Here is a 24,146-nt window from a genome sequence, read left to right as displayed (position 1 = left end):
AAATTTGGTGTAAGTATTTGCTTTGCTTTCTCTTGCAGAACTTTGTGTAGAATTTTGGTCAGCGTAATGGCTTGATAAAGTTCTGTATTGAATGAAGCACTGAAGGGCCCTATTTATAGAGACGTCTGAGACATCAGTCATTTCAAATTTCGAAATAACCGTTGGAGGGAAACGGCTTCCTGTCGTTGTCACTCAGTCTTGCTCAGAGCTCTCGGCCAATCAGATTTGAGTATCTTCTGTCCTCGGTCGGTGTTGAGCAGCTTTTAGTCAGCTCCGCATAATGTCTCTCCATTTATGGTAAGGTCAACTAGACAGCGTACTGTGTCTTCTGAACTTTACCCAAAGTGGAAACACTTTGTCTGGAAGTTGTTCTTGCTCAGCTGCTGTCTTGTACTCTTTGTCGATTCAACTCAACAGCTTCATTCCGAAGTTGTTCAACGAAGGTCTTCTCGATCCTTCTTCCGCTGAGCTGCGTTTTGTGCATAACGATAGCGTTTTGCATACGCGGGCCGAGTTGTCTTGATCTGTTTGACTTGGGCTTTAAGTCTTTCAGTCTTTATGTCTTATAAGTAATTTAACTCAACATTGAACAAACACATTAGTTAAATAAATCAAAGCATTTAAACTTAGTGTGTTTAGAATATATTTAATTTTACTTAAATAATTTTGTCAAATCAAAATCATGTGGAAAGGTATTTCAACAATGATATGGTTGCAGATCCTTTTACTAAACTTGTCAAAAGAAATGTTTATTTTAAACATGTTAGATCCCAAGGATTGCATAGGATATATGCATACTTTTGTTTTTCATGTATTTTATGAACATGATTTATTAATAAAGGTTTCATGAATTTTTTTCAATACACGAGTGCATATTTTTTTTTGTTAATGTTTGTCGTTATATGCTACAATGGATGTGAGATAGAAAAGTAGCTCACTTATATGAGCATTTGCCCTTGTTTTGTCATATGGTGACAAATAGGAGGATGCGACTATTTTTGAATAATTCGAGAGCATGTTCAGTAACAAATGCCGCCTAGCAGAAGGTATGAAAGAAATTTCATCATATTGCAAGATGATGACATACACTACACGTGTATGAAACAAGTTAAACGTAATCTGAAAAACACGTTTGAGAAAATTAAAGCCTTATGTCTATATAGTCGGAAGTAGTCACTATACATAGTGAACTAAAGTTAGATGTTTTGGTACATCTGAACTTATGCTTCTGCATGGTGTTAATATAAGAGACAAGATCCTCTTTTGAATAAAGAATTAAACACCATAACACATGTTTCATAACATGTGTGCTTTAATGGCCACAAGATGGAAAAAAGACGATTTCGCCTTTTCCTAGTGCGAGACTTACATCATGAAATTATTATCTCTCGACATTCCTTATCCTGAAGACCCTTAACTTATTCTAGAAGTATAGTTTGATGTGGCTACCTTGGAAGAGTCATCTTTAGGTTGATATGATAATTCCAACTAAAAATAACCCAATTGGATAAACGAGTTAGAATATGATGGAAGGAATAAAGTAGGAGGGAAAGATATCCATGAAGTTCACATCTTAAGAGTTTTTGTATTTCATTATCCGGACACTTATGCACATGTGCATATTTGTGAAAGCAAAGGAACTGTTGAGATTAATGTTATTACAATATATCTGCTATGGAATTTAGGATAAAGCATACACCAAGGACGGTCCATGTTCATATCTAAACACTATATATCTCTAACGAGTATATAGTCCAAAGTTTGATACATGCACAACGAGCAGTTATATGTTCCAACGAGTATATATCATTAGAGCTCTCAATAGTATGCGGATCACAGAACTATTTGCAATAGTATGGATGAATTGAGATGAGGTTTGAAATATGTTCCATTATGTGTGAGTGGAAGATGTTAGAATTATTCGGGTATTGGATCGAATAATTAATCCGTCCGAAAGGATGGAGGATTAGGGTTAGAATTTTAGCTTAATCAATGATCACAAATAGATAACTATCAAACCATAATAATCAGATGCCATATTCTCTCCATTGTGCCTCATTCTCTATGTCAGACGTTTACTTTAGTTCGTGGATCTTTTTCGTTTTCACCTTATGATTACTACCAATATGGGTGATTCGTGATCAGTGATAATTTTTTTAGAAGAAAGATAATTGTTTCATTCATAGAAAAAATAGTACATTTCATCATTGTGCTAAAAACCGTTTCAAGCAATGTTTATTATTTTTCTATCACACTCTATGATATTAAAGATGTAGATTTAAGCTTTCCTAATATACATGGTATATCAATCAAAACATTTTTTCAATAAAATAAAATAAAACAAAACAAAGAAAAGACTTATCTTTCCGCTAAAAACCGAAGAAAATCACAAAACGAAAGTTTCTTGGCAACCAGATTATAATTCGTATTTAAATTTTAGTTTCGATTATAATTCTGAAGTTTGAATTAAATGATTACTAAATTCTTGGTACAAGAACCCCGAAAATGCTACTAATATTTTGTGGGCCAAATGGGAGGAGCCCTTGCCATACCCTTACAGTTTCGGGGCCCACGTAGAGTGAGATCCAGATCCACCAATAAACCTGGTAGCCGTAAACGTGGCGATTGGCACACGTGGCACGTCAAAATCATAAAAGGAAAAGGTCCCACCTTCTTTATCCACTTGTCTTCCCTTCTCGTGGCTTCCAAATATTACCAGCAAAACAAATATTTTTCTGTTTCTTAAGTAGATAAAAGATAAATGCAACCATTTCTATCTCTCCCTCTCTCTCTCTCATCGACGTCTTCTCTACTTTCCTTAAAAAAGTTAAATCTGGACCGCGAACCAAGCTTCTCTCTCTGGTTTTTTGCCGCTCTGCACGTTCCCGCTGTATTTTTAACGGAAATTATTAAAAAAACCCTAACCCTAATTAGGTATCTCATGTTTTGCTACTTTCGTCTAATTTGAGTTCTCTTTTCTTTTCTTTGAATTTAAACTGCTTCCTACCATAAATTTCAGATCTACAAGATCTGAAACTTGCCTTTTGGAGTTTCTTCTTTCGCATTTAAATTGAAATTTTAGTTTCTCTCTATTGATTTTGATCTACAAGCGGTTTCTGAGTTTTTTTAATTGGTTGTGGAGGTGATTTTGCACGTGTCAGAGGATTTTGCTTCTTTCAATTGATGGTGGAGCGGTTTAGCGGTTATTGGGAGGATGGAAAACTTCTTTCGAGTGGTTTAATGTCTGCTCTGTTTCAAGATTACGCTTGTTTTTGGGGCACTCTTTAGCGTGGGCCTTGCTGTTTCAAATTTTCATCTTCCTTTTTCGTTGTAAACAATACAATTTACAGAGAGGACTGTATTGAGTTTTATCACTATTGAAATAGGGTTTATTTTGCTGGAATTGATTTTATTTTGAATGCTGCTATTTGGAAGATTTTTCAGTTGGGAATTTGTCAATGGCAGAAAGTGCTGTTTGTGTGGACTTGTCGACGGAGTTGGATATTGGAAAGGAAAATACGTCAAGAGCTGAATTGAAGAGAGACCATCAGTTTCTGATGAACAACTCTGAACCAGAACAGTTTCCTAACAAGAAACAAGCAAAAGAAATTTCAAATGAGGACATAAAATCTGAAGTTTCTAATCCTGTAATTTCTCCGAAAGAGAATGCTTCCGTTTGCCAGGATATCACTAGCCAACCAACTGAATTGGCTGCATGTAATCAGGTGGGTTCTGGTGAGACTACATTTACTTGTTCAGGATATTCGAGTCCATCTGATACCCTGAGTGGTGAGGGAGAAGATAGCACTGAGAACAATGACACTCAAAGTGAGTCTGCTCACAATGGAACTTCTGATTTCGTCTCTACATCTCATGTTGTATTAGAGATTCCTAAGCATGCAAGTACGTCCGGAATTAGGAAGATAACATTTAAGTTCAGCAAAAGAAAAGAGGATTATGATAACCAGACTATTGCTTCAGTGGCTAGTCCTGTGGGTACTGGTATTGGTCAGCAATTATCTTTTAGTACTAGGAAGGGCTACGATCCAGCTACAGAAATGATTCAAGGCAGAGACAGACATTTCTGTGCTCCTAATATGGAATTGAAGATGTCTAAAAAGGTTGTTCCGAGTAACTACCCTACAAATGTCAAAAAGTTGTTGTCAACTGGTATACTTGATGGAGCTCGGGTGAAATATTTTTCTACTGAAGTAAGGATATATTTATATCTTTCAAAATAATTATTCTATTGGCTACTTTGAAATTTTTTCTTAATACTTGTGTGTTTTTAATGGTTTGCCAGCGAGAGCTAGATGGAATTATAGAAGGTGGTGGATACTTGTGTGGTTGTTCATTGTGTACTTTCTCAAGAGTAAGTTTTGTTTCCTGAGGGAAAAATATTACTTTTATGGTGCTTTTGTTGTGTGATTTCTTTTGAATTTTTAACTGAATGGTATATAAACAGGTCCTTACTGCCTATGAGTTCGAACAGCACGCTGGCGCTAAAACTAGGCATCCAAACAATCACATTTTCTTAGAGAATGGAAAACCTATATGTAGTATTATTCAGGAATTAAAAAGTGCTCCCTTTAATTCGGTGGATGAAGTTATTAAAGACGCTGCTGGTTCAGCCATAAATGACGAATGCTTCCAGGTTTGGAAAGGTGATACTTTTTATTATTCTGATAGACAGAGCAGTTTCCTTTCGCTAGATTATGTTTCTATTCTTACTCTTAGTCAATCCCAAAAATTTGGGGTAAAAAGAGACTCTAGGTTGTTATGTCTTGAGTAATTCATATATTTTCTGCCTATTCATTTTGTACGCAGCTAGTCTTCATCAAAGCAGTGGAGCAGTTGAGCCATATAAAAAATGTTACAGCAGGCTGCCTTATATACCACATTCCCATGGAAGGTAATAAATTATTATTTAACAAATATTGTTTTAAGAATTTCTATTAAATATTAATTTAATTTGATCTGATATTGAGTTACAACAAACATTCATTTTGAACTTATTAGACCAATCTCTTTCTGTCTCTGTGAGATCAATCGATAATCATTTCACATGTTTGGTTCAATTAGTAGCTTGAATCACTTGGTGGCCTTTACAGCCGGTCCCAAGCCCGGACAAAGGAGGAGGGTTGCGGTAGGTTTGTGGCGGCCAGCGTAAAACTTAGCCACATCTTATGACATGAACCATAATATAAATACCGTTGGGGCGTTCCCTACTCAGCGACGCGCTGCACTTCCTAGACCCGGGTGTAGTGATAAATGTGCAAGGGTTGCTAGGTCGTCGCCCCGAAGCGGCGCGCCACCCCAGGACCCGGGGGTGGTGTCAAATATGCAAGGGTTGCGGGTAAATAAGCTAGTCCACGGTAATGGTAGGGGTAGGGGTAAGGGTAGTAGGTTACGCTTTGGGACATGGAACATAGGTTCTTTGACAGGAAGATTAGCTGAAATTGTAGATGTTATGAAGAGGAGGAGAATAAATATATTATGCCTACAAGAAACCAAGTGGGTTGGAGCCAAGGCTAGAGAGATAGCTCCTTGGGGTTATAAGCTTTGGTACTCAGGAAAGGATAAGGGTAGAAATGGAGTAGGTATTCTTATTGATAGGGAGTATATTGATGAGGTAGTAGCGGTGTCTAGGAAGAGCGATAGAATTATGAGTGTTAAGCTAGTGATAGGGGATGAGGTTGTGAATGTCATTAGTGCATATGCGCCACAAATAGGATTAGATGTGTCTATAAGACAAGCTTTTTGGGATGACTTAGAGGAAGTGGTGCAACAGGTTCCTAGGGATGAAAAAATGGTACTAGGGGGTGATCTCAATGGACACGTGGGTTCTAGGCGAGATGGGTTTGAGAGTGTTCATGGAGGGTATGGTTTTGGAGATAAGAATGAAGCAGGAAATGATATTTTGGAATTCGCATCAGCCTATGACTTGAGTATCATGAACACATGGTTTATGAAGAGAACATCCCACTTAGTGACTTATCGGAGTGGCGGTAATGCGAGCCAAATTGACTTCTTCTTAGTAAGGAGTGCTTGGAGAAAGAGTTATATTGATTGTAAGGTGATCCCTGGTGAGAGTACGACAACCCAACATAGAGTAGTGGTGCTAGATTTTCGAAGTAGGAAATGTATAAGAAAACAAACACCTCAAGTAGAGACTAAGATTAAGTGGTGGAAATTGCAAGGGGAGAATCAACAAAAATTTGTGGATGAGATGACCAAAAAAGATATTTGGACTTGCAATATGGATTCAGATATAGATTCAATATGGAATAAGATGGAGCATAGTATAAGGGAAGTAGCGAAGGAAGTTCTAGGGGAATCTAAAGGTAGCATGCCACCGGGTAAGGACACATCTTGGTGGACAGAAGAAGTACGACAAGCAGTAAAGAGTAAGAGAGAATCCTATAAACTATTGGGGAAATGTAGGAGTGACGAGAACTACGAAAAATACAAAGAGGCTAAAAGGGAAGTAAAGAAGGTCATACGAGATGCTAGAGCAAAGGTGAATCGGGATCTGTATACAAGATTGGATACGAAAGAAGGGGAAAGAGACATATATAGAATTGCTCGGATGAGAGATAGGAAGACGCGAGATCTCGGAAAAGTTAAATGTGTGAAGGATGTGGACCAGAAAGTCCTAGTTGGAGATAAGGATATCAAGGAACGATGGAGGTCCTATTTTGATGACTTATTTAATGGAGATCGCCAACAAGATGTTGGAGATATAAGTATCCATCACGATATGATAAATCATGAATGCCTGCGGAGAATTCAAAAGGGTGAAGTCAAAATGGCATTAAGTAAGATGAAGTTGAAGAAAGCAGTAGGACCTGATGGCATCCCTATTGAGATTTGGAGATGTTTGGGAGAAAGAGGAATCGAATGGTTGACGACGTTCTTCAACAAAATTTGGAGAAACAATAAGATGCCATCAGAATGGAGGAAAAGTACCTTAATCCCTTTGTATAAGAACAAAGGCGATGTCCAAGATTGTGCCAACTATCGGGGAATCAAATTAATGAGTCACACTATGAAACTTTGGGAGCGAGTGATTGAACAAAGGCTAAGGAGGACGGTGAAGATCTCGGAAAACCAGTTTGGCTTTATGCCGGGAAGATCAACTATGGAAGCCATCCATCTAATGAGACAATTAATGGAGCACTATCGAAATAAGAAGAAAGACTTGCATATGGTTTTCATTGACTTGGAGAAAGCATATGATAAGGTACCAAGGGAAGTACTTTGGTGGGCCTTGATAAGGAAAGGCATTTCGCGGAAATATATTGACATCATAAAGGACATGTATGAGGGAGTATGCACGAGTGTACGTACTAGTGTTGGGAAAACTGAAGAGTTTCCTATTACGATTGGAGTGCATCAAGGTTCCGCACTAAGCCCATTTCTTTTTGCCATCGTTATGGATGAACTAACAAGTTCACTTCAAGATGGTATACCATGGTGCATGCTGTTTGCAGATGATATTGTGTTGGTTGATGAGACGAAAGAAGGAGTGGAGATGAAGTTGGAACTATGGAGGCAAACTCTAGAATCTAGAGGCTTTAAGTTGAGTCGAAGTAAGACAGAATATTTGGAGTGTAAGTTTAGCGGCCGTAGGAGTAGGGAGGCAGGGACAATCACCCTAGATGGGAGAGTTGTTCAGGCCTCGGATTGCTTCCGGTATTTAGGATCTATTATCCAAACGGATGGAGAAGTAGATGGAGATGTTGCCCATAGGATTAAAGCTGGTTGGTCGAAGTGGAAGAGTGCTACGGGTTTCCTTTGTGATCCCGGCATGCCTAATAGATTGAAGGGAAAATTCTACCGGACGGCAATTAGACCAGCATTGTTATATGGTACGGAGTGTTGGGCAGTGAAACACTGCCACATCCATAAGATGTCGGTGGCGGAGATGCGTATGTTGAGATGGATGTGTGGTCACACGAGAAAGGACCGGGTGCGTAATGAAATAATTAGGACAAAAGTAGGGGTTACATCTATTGAGAATAAAATGAGAGAAAACCGACTAAGGTGGTTTGGCCATGTGAGACGTAGAGCGCTTGATGCGCCGGTTAGGAGAACCGAAGAGTGGCAAAGGGATGTAGTGGTGAGGGGTAGGGGAAGACCTAAGCAAACTTGGAGGAGGGTGATCGAGAGTGATATGAGTTTATTGGGAATTGAGGAAAATATGGTAGTGGATAGGACGGAGTGGAGGGAGCGAATCTGTGTCGCTGACACGACTTGATTTTCACGGTTTTATATGATGGTTCATGTTAGCCGACCCCGAATCATTTCGGGACTAAGGCTTTGTTGTTGTTGTTGTTGAAGTCTATTTTATGAAGGTTATTTTTAGAAGTAATGTCTGTGTCCTTATCCATTTTCGTGACAGTGCAACATAGGTTTTGGTGTACGTACTTCCATGTTTGGCTTCGATTGGGATTAATATGAACGATGAATGTTTGTTATAACTGAATATCAGATCAAACTTTTAGATGATTTTAGTCACTACTCATTAATCCTTGGTCTATTGCCCAATCAACCCTTCCTTGAATCCTTTCTAGATAGAGCCATATCTTCTTTCCTTTGCTGTACTATTAGGGGGCGTTTGGTTCACGCGAGGGTAAGGGAATGGAATCAAGAAAGGGAAACAAGGAGAAAGGAATGGAATGACCCTGAATTCTCTTATCTGTTTGTTTCAGTTCCACAAAGGGAATGATATACCTCTAATCCCTTTGTGGCTGTTTGGTTCAAATAAACCAGATTTGTGTTTTTAACAACAATTTCTGTACATACATGTGTCTCTATTAATAAAATATAAGAATTAAAATCAAAAGATAATGAAATAGAGGAAACTGAAATAAAATTAATCAAAGAAAATGCATAAACATTATATTTAAAAAGAAAATAATTATTTTAAAATAATTAAAAATAAATATTAAAACTGAATAATATGATAAAAGAAAAAAATTTGGTCAAAATTATTTTTTAGGGTAAAAAGGTAAATAAATAAGTATAAGGATAAAAAGTGAAATTAATCTAGTGATAAAAAATATAAATAAGTAAATACAAGGATTAAACAAAAATAAAAAAAGTAAAATTTAGTCAAAAATATTTTTTGAGTAAAAAAATTAAAAATATATAACGAAAATGAAATTAATCCAAAGATAAAAAAATGTAAAAATAAAAAAATAAAATAGAGAGTAAAGTAGAATTTTACAAGGAGTGAAGAAGTTTAAGTTAGTAAGAGATGGGAAAGGGAATAGAAAACCTTAAGGGGGATTGGGGAATGAGAGTAGAGGAGTTAGGGCTAAACACAAAACTAAAAAAGGGTAAAGGGAATCATTGAATTAGCAAAACAAACACCAACAAAGGGAATGAAACCTCTCCTTTCCCTTACCCTTTCCTGAAACCCCTTAACCAAACGCCCCCTTAATTCCAATGAGAATGAAATTTGTGCACATGTTATTCACAATTTGGCAACAATAAACACCCGCATGAAAGGTTATGCAAATGACACAAAATGAAACTGAATATAAAGTTGGCTTGGGGGTAGTGCCTTTTATAACTCCTAAAATTTTGTATAATGTCCTCAAACCTGTATTTATTATTTATTGGCTTTCATGATGTGGTCTTATGAATTGCAGCTGCTTTGAGCAAGGTTCAGAAGAAAACTGTTACGCTTCTTCAAGCACCTTTATGTATAACAACCACCCTTTTAGACATCAAAAGTACATGGAGACTTCAAAAGATCAAAAACGTCCACTGAAAAGGTTTTCTCTCTCTCTCTCTGATTATATATTTAGTTTGCAATATTCATCAGTAATAAATTATTGATTGGCTACATTGAAAAAATAGTAATCAAATGCTCGGGTGGCTTCCTGATGGACCAAAAAATGTAAGAAAGAAAAAAGGTATATAGTTTGTTCGGTAACGCTGACCTCTGACCTCTGTTACATTTGCTTTGCAGACCAATTTCACTTGCGCAACAAAAGAAAACAAATGAAGGAAGCACCAAGAGAAGGTTACTTTATATAGTTATATTTTTCTAGGCTTCTCTTGTTGATTTGTATACTTAAATTTTCTTATTCAATCAAACTTTGATCCTACTTCAATTTCATAATTTTTTATTTCTTTATGTACACTGGTAGGGATAATGATCTTCACCGCTTGCTTTTCATGCCAAATGGTCTTCCTGATGGGGCTGAACTAGCCTACTCTGTAAAAGGACAAGTAAGTTGTTTAGTATTCAAGATAATCTGCCTACATTCATGTAATCTTCTTATGTTGATGCATATTGTATGCTAAACTTGAATCATTTTTCTCCCGAAAAATATGATCTTATTTCTAGCAATATTGACAAATTTGAATTTTATGCTTTTCCAGGAACTGTTGGCTGGATACAAGCAGGGTAATGGAATATTCTGCAGATGCTGTGAGAAAGAGGTGAGGTTTTCAAGATTTGTACTCACATAGATTGGAAATTTTCATGTGTTTCTAGGAGTAGTCTCTATTTCAGAATTCATAATTCCTCTGTTATTTTGTTTATAAACAGATTAGCCCATCTCAATTTGAAGCACATGCTGGAATGGCTGCCAGGCGTCAACCGTAAGTAGCCATCTCAAATAAATACTTTGGCATGATGAAGAATGGGATTGTTAGTTTTTAATAAATTTTTGTCATCTTTTCGCAGTTACCGGCACATCTATACTACTAATGGCTTGACCCTCCATGATATAGCTATTTCATTGGCAAGTGGGCAAAGCATTACCACTGGGGTTAGTGATGATATGTGTGCCGAGTGTGGTAATGGAGGAGGTTTGATTTGTTGCCAGAATTGTCCTCGGGCTTTTCATCTTGGTAAATGTTGTTACCTGCCAATTTTGTTTGTGTCAAATCTTGTTTCCAATTCAGTAGGTCTTTATTCACAAAACTAAAAAAGCTTCTTCTCTACAAGATGATCTTCATATCTTCTTCCACCGGAAAAACTAGTCCTTATGACATTGATTCACAAAGCGATTATGCTGCCTCTTGAAACAAGAATAGTTCTGAGATAATTCTAAGTAAACCAGTATAAATACAAACAGAGTTTTGGTTTGGTAAGGACATAGAGTCCGAAACCTAAACCAACACATAAAAGGAAAACCAAACCTAAACTAAACTCTACCTAGGAGACCGAAGCTATACAGAGTCCTAATCTAGGTAGAAAACATGTAGTGTAAACTTGGTGGGAACGACTTCCTTATCACCTCTTAATCATTCATTGGTGGAAACAGATTGAATTGTACAGTTTTGTTTGGATTGCATTATGGATTCATGTAAAGTGCTCATTTATTCTTTTTAATTTAGTTGATTTTACTTCTTTGCAGCATGTTTGGGTTTACAGTGCTCTCCAAAAGGTCCTTGGCATTGTCCAAACTGTAAGAAATCTGGGCATGTAGGAAATTTGGCAAGACCAATTGTTATTCGGTTGTCTCGTGAAGTCAAAAGTCCAGAATATGAAGTCGGTGGATGTGCTATTTGTAGGTTAGTGGCTCTAGAAAGTATTTTCTCCATTCTACTTTTGCAAACAGCAATTTGTTCCTTCTTTTTTGAATTTTGATATAGCTTCTTGCCCAAAAGGACTATTAGCAATGACTTTTTACCATAGTTGTTAGAATCGTGCGATTCGAGTCGAGTTGACTCCATTTCGAGTCGACTCTATAGGTGAATCGGTTTTTTGCTAGCAATCAAGTCTTTGGAATCTGTACAGTTCCATTAAATATAAGATTATGACTTTTGTGCGATCCCAAAGTAAGTGAACAAAAAATTATAGAATATCAATAATTAAAATTCAAAGAAACAGATACAGATTACATTAAAAGTTAAAATACACACAACTTTCCAAATTCCAATTACATACACAAATACGACCCTATTCCAACTTTATTTCTTTTCTTTCTTTTCCATGGTGGACATCGAGCACTTACAGCGTACACTTACATCCCTTAATGATGATGATTGATTTGTGAATTAGGATTGCATTAGATTTGAATTTTAAGTAATTAGTTTATATGACTTCAATAAATTAAAATTGCATTTATAGACTAATATTTTAAGTTCAACATGGTAAATATTTTTTTTTTTTTTATAATATTAAGATTGGAACTGAATCTTACGATTGACGAGTCACGATTCATAAAATGAGGATTTCGATTCACGAGTCACAACTATGCTTTTTACCACTTGACTGGATGGACTACTGAACTATGGTGTAGTGACTAAACTGGCTTAGTAATTGGACCAGACACAGATAGGACGGTTATGCCGTTGAAACTAACAGTGTAAGCCAGATCCTTCACCTGGGTAGTCCAGTGGCTCACAACCAATCCAATGTACAATCCAGCATATTGAAAATAATAATAATAAATGTCAGCTAGGAGTTGAATAGACAATCTCATAATGACACCTTAAGCATATGCTTAACCAAGCAACATGATGAACTATACTGGTCTGTTAAGACTATTTTTCTTGGTTATCATGAAATAGTAATTTGTCATTTTTAGATATTTTGTCTTAATGTTTTTGATATTTAGCAAAGATATATTAGATATTTATTGAAGTATTCATCATTTTTATTTTTTAAGGATTAAGATACAAATTTTCCCTGAGTGTATTTGGAGATAATTCTAATAACCCTTAATGTTCTTGTAGGAATGTAAAATCCGATGATTGTTTAAAGTTGTTTAAAGTCGCATCAAGTCTCTCTAAGTCGATAAGAATTGAATTTTTCAACTTCAACATTTAAAGTTAAATAAGAGCAAAATTGGGCTAGGATATTTAGGTTGAGGGTAACATTGCTCCAAAATGCATGTTAGGGGATTAGTCAGCTCATCCCAAAATACTTTAGGGTCGAATTGGTAACTTAATCCTTTTTCTTTAAAGAAGGATTGAGCTCATAGTTGGCCCATGTAGTATGCAAAATTTTGTCATTTGCCCTTTGTGGTATCATTTGTTAACATTTTCCCCTTGACCTATTCCCATAGGTGACATTTAACCCATTTTGGATGGAAAATTTACCAATTTGTTAAATTTTTTGCCACATGACATATACACTGGCAATTGGTTTAATTTTTTTTCCATATAGATTTAATATGTGGATAAATAAGGAATTAATTTTTTTTTCTTGTTTATCTACATATTAATTCTATATAGAAAAAGAATAAAATTGTTATATTTACATGTCACGTGTTAAAAATTGTGTCATGTGGCAAAAATTTAACAAATCGGTTAGTTTTCCATCCAAAATGGGTTTAATGTCACCTGTGGGAACACTCCAGGGGCAAATGTTGTCAAATAGTACCACATGGGCCAAGTGAAAACATTTTGGATACCACATGTGCCAAATAGGGGTTTAATCCTTTAAAGAACAAAAACCATTATTAAGCGCTGGAGCTTTCCAGGATGTTTTCTATCCAACCCTCAAATTTAGACCCCCCCCCCCCACACACACACACAAACACACAAAAAAAAAAAAAAAATAAAAGGAAAAGAAAAAGAAAAAACACATTCAGATAAGGGCTGAATACTGCCAAACCTAAATTTAAGGGCTTTTTCTTCAAAAAAAATATTTAAGGGCTTTGCTGCAACAAAAAGCTCAATGGTTTAATAGAGAAAAGACCAATGAGTATAGGGCTTAAGTTCAAGTTTTCCCTAAAACATGATATTATGCACGTTACTTGGGGGTTATAAAATCAAAACAGCACTTTATAATCGGGTTTCACAAAATTGCACTATAATCATATATGACATTCAGATATACTCCATTCATCCCTTGATGCTTTTTGGAGCAATGTTACCCTCGACCTAAATATCCTAGCCCAATTTTGCTCTTATTTAACTTTAAATGTTGAAGTTAACAAATTCAATTCTTATCGACTTAGAGAGACTTGATGCGGCTTTAAACAATCATCGCTGAATAGGAGCGACACAGGGTTTTGGCTTTTTACATTCCTACAAGAACATTTAGGGTTATTAGAATTATCTCCAAATACGCTCAGTGAAAATTTGTATCTTATTCCTCAAAAAATAAGAATGATGAATACTTAAATAAATATCTAATAGATCTTTGCTAAATATCAAAAACATTAAGGAAAAGATTTAAAAATGACAAATTTACTATTTCATGATAAGAAAAATAGTCTTAACACAAAAGTATAGTTTATCACGTGGCTTGGTTAAACATATGCTTAAGGTGTCATTACGAGATTGTGTATTCAACTCCTACCTGACATTTATTATTATTATTTTCACTATGCTAAATCATAGATTACTATATATTTAGATGTCTCTTTCAAGATGAATCAAATTAAGATAATAAAAAAAAAAATTAAATTACAATTGTTAGGTTCAAGATGGGGTTAAATGTACTATTGGTCAATGAACTTATATGGTTATCTCAAAATGGTCACTCAACTTCAATTTGTCTCAATAAAATCATTCAACTTTAATTTTTGTTTCAATTAGGTCACTCCGACGATTTTAATGGTTAAAAGGCATCGAAATGATATAATGGCTAGCAAGTCAACACGAGTCAATTCAGATATAGTGGCAGCCGCATGTCGGTTACTTTTATGAAAAAAAAGCTAAATTTGTCTATCATATGTCGTTTTGGTCGGAGATCTTAGTTGGCTCATATTGACGTGCTAGCCATGATATCACCTTTTAACCACTAAAATCGCCGGAGTGACTTAATTGAGACAAAACTTAAAATTGAGGGATTTTATTGAGACAAGTTAAAATTGAGTGACCATTTTGAAACAGTCATGTAAGTTCAGTTACCAGTGATGCATTTAACCCGTTCAAGATGATATATATAGACTATAAACTGGCTAGTGTGAATAAGACAAAAAAAAAAAAAACTGGACAATAATTAAAACTTCAAAATTTTGCTGTTAGTGTTTAATTATTTCATTTGTTGATAACAGTGAATAGGGGCATATGATAGGAAATTAAGAAGTTCAACAATATTCTGAAAAACATTAACAGGACAGGAGTATATTTCGAGACCAATGAAAAAGCATTACAACTATTAAAGTGAAATAGGGAGTAACAAGTTTCGAAATTTAATTATATTAGCATTGTCAAAGAAATAGATTGGAAATTAAATTTTTACTTTTAAAAAACAAATTAGGGTTTAGGGTTTAGGGTAAATGCATTTATTGTTTTCAGTTCAACCAAATTCCAATTAACTTAGTACCTTGACTAGTCAAGATCCTAGCTATGTTTGATATTTTTGCTTCCCAAGGGGATTTTGGCAAAAGGCATTTTTTACTTGTGTTATGTTAGTGTCGTTTTAATTGCTGAAGGTATTATTTTCTTTAATAAAACCTTTCATAAAGGTTAGTGCGTTGAGGTCACATTATATTTCATTTATCCTTTTCTTATACTGATTATAATATTAAAGCAGTTAGCAATATAAGAAACAAGTGAAATTTTTTCAGTGAATTTGTGCTCTTGCTGCTCAAAACTTGAAACAATTATGACTATTACCCATTGAGGAGCCTTGTTAATTTACTTGTACTAAGTCGATACTGGATAAATGGAAGAGAATGGATTTAAGTTGCATGATTAATGCTGAGCTCACTGTTTACAACTCAACATGCCAAGCTGACAGATTTCAAGCTTAATGAATAACTGAGAAACTATTACAACCTATCTTAGTGTCAATAGCAAGACAACTAGAGAAAAACAGCACCAAGAAAGAAAGTTTAGAATGCAGTATCAAGGAGTATAATCTCTCTGCTGAATCCTGGAGAATCAACTAAAAAATTATCAGTATTTGTTGCTCCCAAAAGAGGGGCGACTGTAGCAAGCATACTAGGTCCACAAGTAATATAGTGATAAGGAGGAGACAGTCTCGGCTTTGCTTGTGCACTTCTAAGAACTAAAACAGTTGGTGTTTGTCAGGATTAGGATTTCTGACAGTAAGATTAGGGCAGAAAAGATCTTAGGAGAAGAGAAGAACAGAGAATAGAGAGAATAGAGAGAGAATTTAGAAGAAAGAAATAAAGATTTCATTAATCAATTTGCATAATGAATTGGTATAGTACAATTCTCTTAAATAGGAAAAACGGGAAAAGGAAAGTATACTAGTCTTCCTAAATTCATGGCCCTAATAATTCTAACTTACCTTAAATCACCCTATTAATTCTAACCTACCTTAAATAAGAATAGGAAATATAACCTTCCTTAAATAAGAATAGGAAATATAGCAATTCGCTCTAAATAGGCATAATTTGAATAATTGTGACAATACTTCCCCCTTTAGAGCATTCTTGTCCCCAAGAATGTATGAAGTTTGGAATTCAGTGAACTTGAAACGGCTCCGGGACAGAAACAACCCATTGAATTTGTAGGGGAATGACAGTGAACTTGAAAGGGCTTTGTGGCTGTGGCTCAAACAGATCATCCTTAGTGAGCCATCTTACTGGTTCATACTTGTGAGCATATGGTTCATTCTTTCCAATGCATATGGTTCATAAGCTGCCACATCTCCTTGCATTTCATCTTTTGCTATTTGTCCTTCAGCTCGATTTATGAATGTAGCAAATCCACAATTTCTCTCTCGCCATCGTTCTATAGTTGCTCCAGGCCACTTCATCTTCACTCTAGCAACAGACTCGCACTCCTCGGTAAGGAAGAACCAATAAAAGCATAACTATGAGAGTAAGGAAGCCCAATTGTTTGGCCAACCGATGGGCTTACGTTTGCTCCAAATAGTATAGTCTCCGGAGTTTTCGGGTTGGCCACTAGTATCAGATTGGTTTCAGGCAGAAGTTGCGGTTTGATTGAGGTGTTTTGGGTGTAAGGTGAAGTAGTTAATGGAGGTGTGAATGTAGGGTTAGGTTTCTGAGTTGTTACAGGTGTTGGATTATGGTGTAGGAATGGTTAGTTTGGATCCATTGCTGTTCTACAACATGACTGGTGTCATTTTCTTGGAACCTTTTGCTAATTTCTTCCACAAAGATCTCCCAATTAACAACTGCGTTGGATTTTGATCCAATTTCTAAACCACTTCTCAGCCCTTCCCTGCAAATACAAATCAACTAGATCCAACCTTCTTTCTTCCATCACTTCAAATAATTGGAAATATTTCTCACATTTACTTAACCAATTATCCACATCAATCCCCTCGAAATAAGGCAGAGCACATTTAGGTAGCATCTTACTGAAATAAGGGTTTGAATTTGAGGAATCAGTTTTATTTAGATGATGGTAATCACCTAAAATGCCCTTTCCCGAATTACCCATGATAAAGGAGGAATTTCCGTTTTCCTTATGAGGATGCGTTTCAGGTTGGGGTGTTTTAGGAGGCTGGGAATGACTTTGGTTGTTTTGAATCATTAAGGTGAGAGAAGTTAGAGATCTAACTACCTCTTCAATGGAAGACTGAGCTTTGTTTTGATCTTTCTCGATTGAGTCCAGACGCAGGTTTTGAGCGGCGTGAACATCAGCGAACTCAGCTTTCAGGATTCCCATGTTGGTGGCAGTGAGCTCTTCATGTTCCTTCAATTTGGCATTTAAGGCCTGAATTTGTCTTTCAATGGCTTCCATGGTTTGTGTATAGTTGGTCCTTACTTTTCATACAATTTAAAATAATGGCGGAGGATCGTAGTCTCTGATACCAATGTCAGGATTAGGATTTCTGACAGTAAGATTAGGGCACAAAATATCTTAGGAGAAGAGAAGAATAGAGAAAGAAGAGAGAAGGTTAGAGAGAGATTGAGATAAACAGAGAATAGAGAGAATAGAGAGAGAATTTAGAAGAAAGAAATAAAAATTTCATTAATCAATTTGCATAATGAATTGGTACAGTACAATTCTCTTAAATAGGAAAAACGGGAAAAGGAAAGTATACTAGTCTTCCTAAATTCATGGCCCTAATAATTCTAACTTACCTTAAATCACCCTATTAATTCTAACCTACCTTAAATAATAATAGGAAATATAACATTCCTTAAATAAGAATAGGAAATATAGCAATTCGCTCTAAATAGGCATAATTTGAATAATTGTGACAGTGTTGAGAGAAATTGACCTCTTTTATAAATCAGTTTTGATGGTTCCATACTACTAACTGGCAAAAAAAAAAAAAAAACATAAGCAGACTAATGGTATGCAATTCAGGGTAAAGTAACAGACTTGTTTCACAATTAAGAACATGCAGGGCAGAGTCTCAGCTAGATCTGACAGTTGTGTAAAGCATTCCCCTTTAGGACTGAATGGTGGTTAAAAACATAAGTGCAAGTTATCTCTCTAAATTCATCAAAGCTGAGTTCCTGTTCTGCTCAGAATCCGAAACCCTTTTAACCAAATTCCTTTGTTATCAAACAGTTTTTATGCATTAAGTTCAAGAGAGCATTCTAAACAGAACAAAGTAAGAAAGAAATCCTTGTCATGTGGCCAATCGTATTTGCGTCCCTAGCAACGTGTGCCTAGTGATAGTTCGGTATCGTAAACTAAGTTCCCTTGTTATCTACTTAATACAGGCGGATCAGACCCATAAATCATTAAGAATTTCACTAAACAACCACAAACAGTTCATACATCCAGTTTTTAAGGAGAAGTACTTACTACAACCAGCTTTCAGCTGGTTCTACCCTGAAGACGACTACTCCATGCTCTTCATCCGAAACCAAACTTGTATTTAGTGTTCATAAATAAAAAAGGCAATTTTGGAAATGAAGAATTTTACTAAAAGAAGGTTAAACACCTTCAATGTTCATACAAAATAACTTCCCACCAAACAAAGTTGGTGAAAAGGCAAAGATAAAGAAAATGGATCCTAAGAGATGGAAGAGAAGAGGGAATAAATAGTGCTCTAATCCACGAGTTAATTGGTTAAAACCATACTTATCAAAGGCGTGCCTCAGGCTCTAGGTTCCAGGCATGTTGCCTCATAATCCAAAAGGCAGGCTCTGTTCAAAAGGCTCACGCCTATGTGCGCTTAGGCTCAATTTTATAAGTAGAGGTACTCATAATATTTTTTCCTATTCTAGTAGGATAAAATTGAGCCAGGCTATAATGTTCGAGAAAGAACTCCTACAGTTCTTAGAGACAAGGAGAAAGAAAAATCTGGCTTTGTAGATGAGTACCTTGAAGATGAAGTGGATGACACTGAGAACCTTGAAGATGAATTTGATGTTGAAAATGATGATTGTAGTGGTGATGACTTTGATGAGTGATGAATATGGACTATGGAGATTTTAGTCTTGATGAAAAGTATTTATAGACTATTAGTTAATTAACTTAGGATTTGGTTGAATCATAGTCTTTAGATTTAGAACCTACTATTACGAATTATGATTATAGGAGAGTTAATAGTTAATTTGGAATTTATTTCATGCTAGAGTTTATGATTGGGATTATGAATAGTTGTATATGATTTATCATTTGACTGTTGTTGTATTTCAGAAACGTTAATTGTTATTATGATTTTATATATTATTTTCCTTTCGTGCTCCTTGTGTCGCTTAGGCGCGCGCCAGAGCCTTGCACCTAGGATCTAGGACCCCTTGGCGCCTTAGTGCGTCTGGCGTCTTTAATAACTATATCTATCAATTAATAATATTTTGCATTGAATTAATTGTTTTGACTTGGCTTAGTGTAAACGGATCAATTGCCATTTGTAAGAAAATATGATAATCAAATTTGAGAGTGTTGAACAAATGTTAACAGTTATAAGAGCAATGTTGTCTTTAATTTGTTTATGAGGGTTATCAAATTTGACAGTCTATGCTATCAGATTGCGAGCAATATGTAACTGATAAAAGGATTCTTATTGTTTCTGATCAAATTACATGTTATGTCGAATTATTTCTTTGGTTTTAATTGATTAGGCTTAACTTAAGCCATGTTAAAGAATTTTCTCTATTTATAAAATTCACATTGTGTTTTTTTTTTGGTCTCACCCTTTCTTGTTTTCTGATGTTTATCAGGGCTCACGATTTCAGCACTGGAGACTTCGATGACCGAACAGTTATCCTTTGTGACCAAGTATGCTTGAAACTTCTCTTGAAAATCCATCAAGGTTTTTTTCATTATTTTGGTTACCTTACTTTATGTTCTACTTCAGTGTGAGAGGGAGTTCCATGTTGGTTGCCTGCGTGAAAGTGGATCTTGTGATCTGAAAGTGAGTCTACAATGATATAATTTTTAGTCTGTCATGGTATGGCAAATAAGCATGCTGATTTTTTGCTGCATGTCTTGGCAGGGAATCCCTAAGGATAAGTGGTTCTGTTCTAATGATTGCAACCGGATCTATGTGGCTCTACAGAATTCTGTTTCAAGCGGAGTACAGATGATTCCTGCTCTACAACTTAATATCATCTCAAGAAAGCACGCTGAGAAAGGACTACATATTGAAGGGTCAACAGATGAGTTCCAATGGCGAATCCTGATGGGAAAAAGTCGCACTATTGATGATCTTTCACTGTTGTCAGGGGCTGCCGCAATTTTTCGAGTAAGTGCTTAATGTGTTTGATTTCTCCTTTCCCTTTCCTTCCCTGAAACACATTTGTTATAGTAATATTTTTTTATTATCCTTTTTCTTGGGGGCTTTGAGGCTGCCTGCAGGTTGCTAAATTAGTTTTTACTTCTGAAGCAGTTTCATTTCATTTTCTGTTGCATGTTTCAGTAATAAATCGATCTACATTTGGTTTCAGAATTTCTATCTAGCCTTTTTTTTGTCCTAATCAGAATATTCAGCTTCATAATTTGTTAATTTGTCCATATCCTTTTGAAGCAAAGACGAATCGACATCTAAATGTCAAAAACTGTAGTTTATTTTGATGATGGGATACTATTGTTGAAATTAAAGCCAGTCCATCTGGACATGGAATAGCTTTTTTTCTTGTCCCAGGTTATCATTCTGTTACTTCATTACTGTTGCAACATTTTACGTACTTTAGTCACCTGGCCCACCATGTCTAGTTAAGTTTCTCTTCTTTGTATATCTACCCTCCTCACACACCCACTTATTCTGTTTTAGACTGGGAATAATTGACCAGTTATCTGGTTTCTTATTGAGATTCTGCAGATTAAGACAGTTTATAGGCAATGGTGTTTATTAAGCACACCAAATTAGCCTGCAGTTCCTGTTTTTTCCTGTCCAAATGGTTGCTCTGGCACTGATTATGTTAGTTTAGACTTGTGATATATTCAGAGAAATTTTTGTATTCATGGTTCCATGAAATGCTCAAAGGAATATTTATGCATTTTGCTTGGCTGAGTTTGGTTTTTAACATGTAACATCTTTGTCTATGTCATGTAGATTGATCTACTTGTACCCCTCTTTTGCTAGCAGTATAGTTTTGTAATTATTGAAGTCTCTACTTTTCTAGTTTGTGAAAATATACTCCTTTTGATAATTATGGTGTTCATTTGGCAGGAGTGCTTTGATCCCATTGTTGCAAAATCCGGTCGTGATTTGATTCCTGTTATGGTTTACGGGTAATTCATTTTTCTGTTCTCTCTCTTTTTTTTTTTTTTTTTTTTTTGCTTATTTGTTTACAATATGATATTTTCTGTATGAACTGTTTTGGTGCTGCAATTTAATTTGTTAAGTTTTGTCACAGTGCTCTAACATTCAAATGTAATTGGGTTTATGTAGACACATATACCTTCTCTTTCCAAAACACCCATAATGGTCAAAAGTTACCCAGCTTTGTGAAATATGTTGCATGATTCAGTTCAGTTGGATCATACTCAAGCCTCGATCATTTTAAATGTGCATGAGTGTCAACAGATGGATGGATGGATGGATATGTCATGTGGTTATCTTTTTTAATTCCAGTAATACTAACTAACTATGAGACCTAGAATCCTACGTGCTAAAGAAATTTAAGAAGTAATGGAAAAGCTTCCCTATAAAACTACTTACATGATATTTATTTCAAGTATACTAATTATATGACCTAGAATTGTACATGCTAAAGAAATTAAAAAAGCAATGGAAAGCTTCCCCGATAAAAACTACTTATATGGTATTTACTTTTCTTTCAAGTCCATAGAAGAAAAGTCATGAATATTTAGTTAACTCAAAGTCAGGCTTAGGTCATGTTAGGCATGGTGTTTAAAGTGGCCTGTAAATAGATCTTATCACTGAGATGATTCTCTTCCATGATTACTTAAGTGCACGCGGCTATCATATTCTTCTATGTAATAGTTTTTCATCTTCTACACTTTCCTAGGGATGATCTTGGTTATGATGGCGATCGGCAAAGGGTAGAGGACCTCATAAAAAAAAGTTCCCATCCAAGCATAGAAGGAGAAGCAGAGTTAATTCTTAAATTATATTTACCACTAAATTGGGTGGAAAGGTTGATTTCTTTCGGGGGGTGGGGGGAGGATGGCTGTGTTTGGGGTTGCTTAGGTTTTAAATTGCAGAAATGTATGCCGTTTTCTCTTGTTTTTGGTTGGTTGGATGGAGGAAACGAATGCCAGAGGAGGAATTCCTTCATGATGCTCAACTGGGAGGAAAATTGGATAATATTTTCTAATCTTCCCAAGTTAAAAAAAAAAAGAAGGGATTGTCTTTTCATTCTTTATTCTATTGGTATAAAGAAAAAATATCTTTTTCCAGGAGTTTTATTTTCTAATTTTCTTTCCACTTGCTAAGGGGGTACATGAAGTAATTTTTTATTTGACCATGACCACAATCATTTGTTTTAATTGCATCTTTATCTTCATAAATTTGCTCGTTTTTTAACTTCAATGGTCCAATTATTTTGCAAAATTCAGATTCTGTATAATTGTCTTTTTTTGTTGGTTGCAGTAGGAATATTTCTGGCCAAGAATTCGGGGGAATGTACTCCATTGTGTTACTTGTGAAGTATGTATGGTTCATTTCAAAAAATTCCTTATTTGATCTTGGATTCCATTTTTTCCCCTCTCCTGGGCATTATGTGAAGTTTTGCTCTTTCTGTGTTCAATGTGCAGGAATGTTGTTGTATCAGCTGGTCTTCTTAGAATTTTTGGGAGGGAGGTTGCTGAACTTCCTCTGGTTGCTACAAGTAGAGAGCATCAAGGAAAAGTATGTGATCAGTTCAAATATTCGGTGTTGACACTTGTTTTTGTGGTTATTGAGTTTACTGATGTGCAATGGCACAAACTTCTGAATTTCCATTTCCAGGGTTACTTTCAAGCATTATTCTCATGCATTGAGAGGTTACTGTGCAAATTGAATGTCGTAAATTTGGTGCTACCAGCAGCTGAGGAAGCCGAGTCAATCTGGACTAGAAGATTTGGCTTCAGAAAGATGAGCGAAGGAGAAGTAAGTTTTATCCTTGAATTTTTAATTTATTTAAATGTTAAAAGTAATATGAAGTTTATCCACTATGCTGTTGTATCTGCTCATATGAAGTTTCTTGGCATCTTATTTTGGTTGACAGTATTGATTTATTTATTTTGTTGTTGTTGCTAGGTGTCGAAGTGCGCAAGGGAGGTGCAGTTGACAATATTCAAGGGCACATCGATGCTGCAGAAGGCAGTACCGCAGATAATTGAGTAACAGCTTAGGCTCTCTGGGTTTATTAGATTAATGAAGAAAAGTTGATTCTATTTTTGCTGTGGTAAACCTAGTTTTGAGGATTTGTTTGTAGAAAGTAAGAATTGAAGAGCAGTAGAAGGGGACAAAGTTAAGCATGAATGATTTTTTTAGGCATGCTGACCCTTTACTATGCACGCATAAAAGTCCATAAATCTTACTTTTTTTGACCTGTAACTCAGTGTTGTCTAGAGATATATGGATGCAACTGGCAACTTCTTTTCTGCATTTTACAGGTTGGATGAAACAGCCATAAATTCACTCTGGCTCTGAGTGAGCTCTTCAATCATTATGAAAGCCCATGTTTATATACATATAGGCAGGCTCTTCTCTTCAGCTTTATCGCCCTCTTTTAATCGTGTCTTTTATATTTTCATGAAGCTTTTGGTTCTTATTGTTAAAATATATGTGAGGGTTTCTTTCATCCCACATTATCTAAGAGAATTTATAAACTCCCTACTGTACTTGGTAGAGATCCTGTTACATGCGACTGTAAAATAGATTTTTATAAGCTGATTAAAAATAATAAAAAGAATAGCTAGTTTGG

General features: G+C 35.6%; 1 protein-coding gene across 3 annotated transcripts; it reads left to right on the top strand.

The window, feature by feature from the left end:
* The first annotated feature begins 2,744 nt into the window (after nucleotides 1-2,744).
* On the top strand, nucleotides 2,745-23,935 carry LOC136206440 (uncharacterized). Of its 3 annotated transcripts, XM_065997494.1 has the most exons (21): nucleotides 2,745-2,934; nucleotides 3,143-4,211; nucleotides 4,304-4,372; nucleotides 4,466-4,664; nucleotides 4,828-4,912; nucleotides 9,660-9,785; nucleotides 9,983-10,036; nucleotides 10,164-10,245; nucleotides 10,399-10,458; nucleotides 10,568-10,620; nucleotides 10,706-10,872; nucleotides 11,382-11,538; nucleotides 19,992-20,049; nucleotides 20,129-20,185; nucleotides 20,267-20,515; nucleotides 21,443-21,504; nucleotides 22,245-22,331; nucleotides 22,829-22,885; nucleotides 22,993-23,086; nucleotides 23,186-23,326; nucleotides 23,477-23,935. In XM_065997494.1, the coding sequence occupies exons 2-21, from the start codon at nucleotides 3,459-3,461 to the stop codon at nucleotides 23,561-23,563; spliced, it is 2,697 nt and encodes an 898-aa protein (XP_065853566.1). In that variant the 5' UTR covers nucleotides 2,745-2,934; nucleotides 3,143-3,458; the 3' UTR covers nucleotides 23,564-23,935. The 3 variants fall into 3 exon arrangements, with proteins under 3 accessions (XP_065853566.1, XP_065853568.1, XP_065853569.1); XM_065997496.1 differs by having other exon boundaries at nucleotides 2,745-4,211; XM_065997497.1 differs by lacking the exon at nucleotides 22,245-22,331 and having other exon boundaries at nucleotides 2,747-2,934.
* Nucleotides 23,936-24,146: the final 211 nt, after the last annotated feature.

This window comes from Euphorbia lathyris, chromosome 9 (genome assembly GCF_963576675.1).
Source record: "Euphorbia lathyris chromosome 9, ddEupLath1.1, whole genome shotgun sequence".
Taxonomy (NCBI): Eukaryota; Viridiplantae; Streptophyta; class Magnoliopsida; order Malpighiales; family Euphorbiaceae; genus Euphorbia; species Euphorbia lathyris.
The sequence above is the reverse complement of the archived record's forward strand: the minus strand, read 5'-3'. Positions and strand labels throughout refer to the sequence as shown.

What these genes read in the sequence shown, in the direction of transcription:
- LOC136206440 (XM_065997494.1), top strand. Translation starts at nt 3,459, where the DNA reads ATGGCAGAAAGTGCTGTTTGTGTGGACTTGTCGACGGAGTTGGATATT. An exon ending in ATACCACATTCCCATGGAAG is followed by an intron (nt 4,913 to 9,659) that starts GTAATAAATTAT and finishes TATGAATTGCAG; the next exon opens with CTGCTTTGAGCAAGGTTCAG. An exon ending in GAAAGATGAGCGAAGGAGAA is followed by an intron (nt 23,327 to 23,476) that starts GTAAGTTTTATC and finishes TGTTGTTGCTAG; the next exon opens with GTGTCGAAGTGCGCAAGGGA.